General features: G+C 35.1%; 1 protein-coding gene across 1 annotated transcript in view; it reads left to right on the top strand.

Annotated features, from left to right (window-relative positions):
* LOC108967659 (band 4.1-like protein 4) overlaps window positions 1–3,703 on the top strand; it is a gene marked incomplete at its 3' end in the record, with an annotated part of 72,500 nt that overhangs the window by 50,292 nt on the left and 18,505 nt on the right. Inside the window, exon 4 of the mRNA XM_018931230.1 lies at window positions 3,207–3,304. Coding sequence (XP_018786775.1) covers window positions 3,207–3,304 — 98 coding nt within the window. The remainder of the gene's footprint in view (window positions 1–3,206; window positions 3,305–3,703) is intronic.

Raw genomic sequence — 3,703 nt, 5'->3', positions numbered from 1 at the left:
GTTAAGTTCCTTAGCCATGGCTGCTTATATGACGGTCCTGGTTTCCACAATATTATCGACTCTTTCAACTACAGATCGGCGAGAGCGAGGTGCATCTTTCAGAATTTCCAGAACGGAAGCGGGCGAACCATTGTTGTGCTACACGAACTGATACAGCATCGTCTTCATTAGCTTCACAAATTTCATTGGTGATTTGCGCGGTATTCTCCCTTTTTTTATACAAAAATTTCAAATTTTTCATAAAGCGGATTTCTTCATTATTTTCACTCACTTTTGAACAGCTGTAACTTTTTTTCAACTTCTCCGAACTCAATTTCTTAGTTAAATGAGTCTTAAATCTCATCTTACCAACACTATGTGATATGACACAATGTGATTGGTAGCATTGGAGTTATACGACTGCAACATCTATTAACACAATACGAWAAGACTTTTTCGACTATCCAGTATATAAAATTGCTTGGATTCCGATGCTCTAGTGGACGTTTTGCAACTTAACGTATTTCTCTTACTTTGTTTCCTGGAAGTTTCAAGAGTATGAACTGTGCGGTTCGGTAGCTGACTGTGTTGAGCATGAGAAGAATTTTAAATATGTTTAACCATATTGGACATCAATATTGCACAAAACTAGTACTAGAACTCCACATATATTGTATGTGTATACTTAGGTATTGCTCTCAACCTAGCGTAACGAAAATTGCATACAAGCAGGAATATCAAAAACTTTGCCTAAATGCCATAAATAAAACTAATATTTGCTTCTTAGAAGCAATTAGCATTGAAATTTCGAAATCTAAAACCACAAATCAAAATCAAAAGGCATTTAAATTTTTTTTTTTGGCGCAAAATTATTTTGCCACAAACAAGTATTTGTCTGCTTCAAAGAAATGCATAATAATAATTGCTAATGCGTCAAATTTAAGCTCAAAGTAAATAAATATTTGCGCCAAAAGGCTTTTGTAAGTATGTGTGCACATGAAGCATATTTTTGCGCAATTKAAATAAAAGACAAAATATTTAATATTGTTGTGCAATCTCGTTATGGGCATTATATTTTAGAAGCTGAGAAAACCTTTGAAGAATCGTTGCAACGCTTTTTAATCGTCCTAATGAGTCGCCCGACATTCGCAATTAAACAAATATTTCCGTTTGAGGCAACAAACAAGTGTGTTTGTTGGCAAATATTTTCGAGACATAATCGATCGAGCCATTGAAAACGGTCAACTGCAACAACAACTAAGCAAACAATACGGCAAAGCAACTTTCGCAATTACATAAGCACTTAAGTATACAGCTAAGTATGTAAGCGTATTTGCTTATGTGCATTTGCTTATGCTAGCCAACTGATTAAGCATTAACGTAACGGTATATCTATATAAATAAAATAATATTTTTATTGGTGTGCAAGTGTTTGTTTATTAGGGTGAGTCAAAACGCTTTTTTTTTAATTTTTCTTCTTTAGATGAAAATATCTTTCGAAATGAAGAATGAACAAGAAAACACAAAACTTTTTAATATCTTTCTCAAATTTTCAAATATTCCTAACGAGCAMTTGTTACCGATTGTTTAGTTTGTATGRCAGCAATACWTAWGTTATATTAATTYGATCTGAACAATTTCTTCKAATATTGCATCATTGCCTTAGATAATTACACATGCCAAATTTCATGAAAATATCTCGTCAAATCAAAAAGCTTTCTATACAAGCACCTGATACCGTTTGTTCAGTTTGTATGCCAGCCATATGCGATAGTAATCCGATCTGAACAATTTCTTCGCAKATTGTAGCCTTGTCCTGACTAATAATCCATGCCTAATTTCAAGAAGATATCTTGTCAAATAAAAAGTTTCCCACACAAGCTCTTAAGTCCAATCGATTAGCTTGTATTAGATATAGCTATAGTAGTCCGATATTGGCAGTTCCGACAAATGAGTAGCTTCTTGAGATGAAATGCAAAATTTCAGATCGATAATTAAAAAATGAGCGAGTAGTTCGCATATATACGGGCTAACAGACGGACGCACAAGGCTCGCCCTGCCGATCATCTATATATACAACACATCTATTTTTTACAGAACCTCCGACTTTTCCTTCTATTTCTGTCTTTACAAACCTTGTGGCAAGTTTAATATAACCTTTGCGGGGTATACAAATAGAAGTTTTCTTTTGGCCCGCCCTAATGAAGTTATTATGTAGAATTTTATGTCCATATCTGTGTATTTGCTTAGCTGTAGTAGTTTGCCGAGCACTTGTGGGTGCAATACACTGACTAGCCGTACAATATTTACCGTCTGCWGCAAATTCTGATGCACGCACGCACACACACGCACATACATATACGCATACAATCCAATCAAGTGTCGCTCACCCGTCCGCTGCGTCTAAAATTCGTTAAGTCTATACAATAAATGCATTTGTTTACGCACAATATTGTTATATCCTGTCAGGTGAAGTGTATTGTAAGCGCATACTCACACTCACACTCACATGTACGCACACGCACACGCCTGAAATCGTGCATTTCCGCTGGTGCATAGCAGTCGCTAATAGGCGACTAACTCGAGCTGTGCGCCGCTGGGCGTGGGTTAAAGCAACATAATAGTATTGCAGAGGCATAAATCTACAATGCATCCGTGTGTGTTTGTATGTGTGTGTGTTAATGCTGTTAGCTCATTTATACTGTATATATATACATACATATACATATATATATGGGTGCGTTTGTGCCATGTTTTAGGCCTATTAACGTTTATTGCCATTTGGTTGGATGGCGAATTGATTATGCGCTGCGATTATACCGTTATGCAGCCYTGGAGTGTTGGCACTGCACTTTAATTGTCGGCATACAAAATAAAACAACAACGATGTGCCTAAAATGCAGCAACAAGCTTGGCATTCGTGTGCACTCAGCCGTTTCATTTTCAATCGATGGCAGCGAGGTTAGGCGAGATTTATGCGGCGGTTTAAGGTTGAGGCTTTATTTAAACGCTTATGATTTGATTTTCAAAAGGAAAACTGATTTTAATGCGTTGGGTGATTTATGGAATTGGCTGGCTATGAAATTTGTGGTCATAAGGCGCTATTTGGTTGCTGGCTTTCGTTGAAAAAACATGCCTACCAAAGTACAGAGATATTTATATTTATTCGTATGACTAAATTTGTTTAATTGCAAATCTAATACATTTTCTTTTTTTTTTTTTGTTAGGTATCAACTGTTTCTACAAGTGAAGCAAGAYGTCTTACAAGGCAGATTACCGGTCGCATTCGAGTTGGCTGCAGAGTTGGGAGCATTCGTCGTGCAATGTGAGTAAAATTGTTTGTTAAATTATTTAGCTGAATTTTCAAGTAAAAATTACTTATAAATTAACAAAACAATTTTTTATTTGCTGAAAAAAAAAAATTGTGTAAAACAATTTTCTTTACACAACGATAACATTTTTTATAAATCGGTCAAATATTTTTAGGAATATATACATACTTTTTCGAAGATCCATTTAAGTCACTAATGACCTATATATCCCAATTAGTAACGGTGTTTGCAATAAATTCAACTTGTAAATTTGAAGGCAAATTCGAAACAGAAATTCTCGAATCGACTGAAGCCGAAACGTGCTTATTTCACMAAATATTTATTTTCGCAAATTGTTAAAAAAATTTTTAATTTTATCCTTTAAAAATAAATGGTGATCCATTGCGAAATTC

This window comes from Bactrocera latifrons, unplaced genomic scaffold (genome assembly GCF_001853355.1).
Source record: "Bactrocera latifrons isolate USDA-ARS-PBARC rearing strain unplaced genomic scaffold, ASM185335v1 scaffold_194, whole genome shotgun sequence".
NCBI lineage: Eukaryota > Metazoa > Arthropoda > Insecta > Diptera > Tephritidae > Bactrocera > Bactrocera latifrons.
This window is presented reverse-complemented; position numbering and strand designations above follow the sequence as displayed.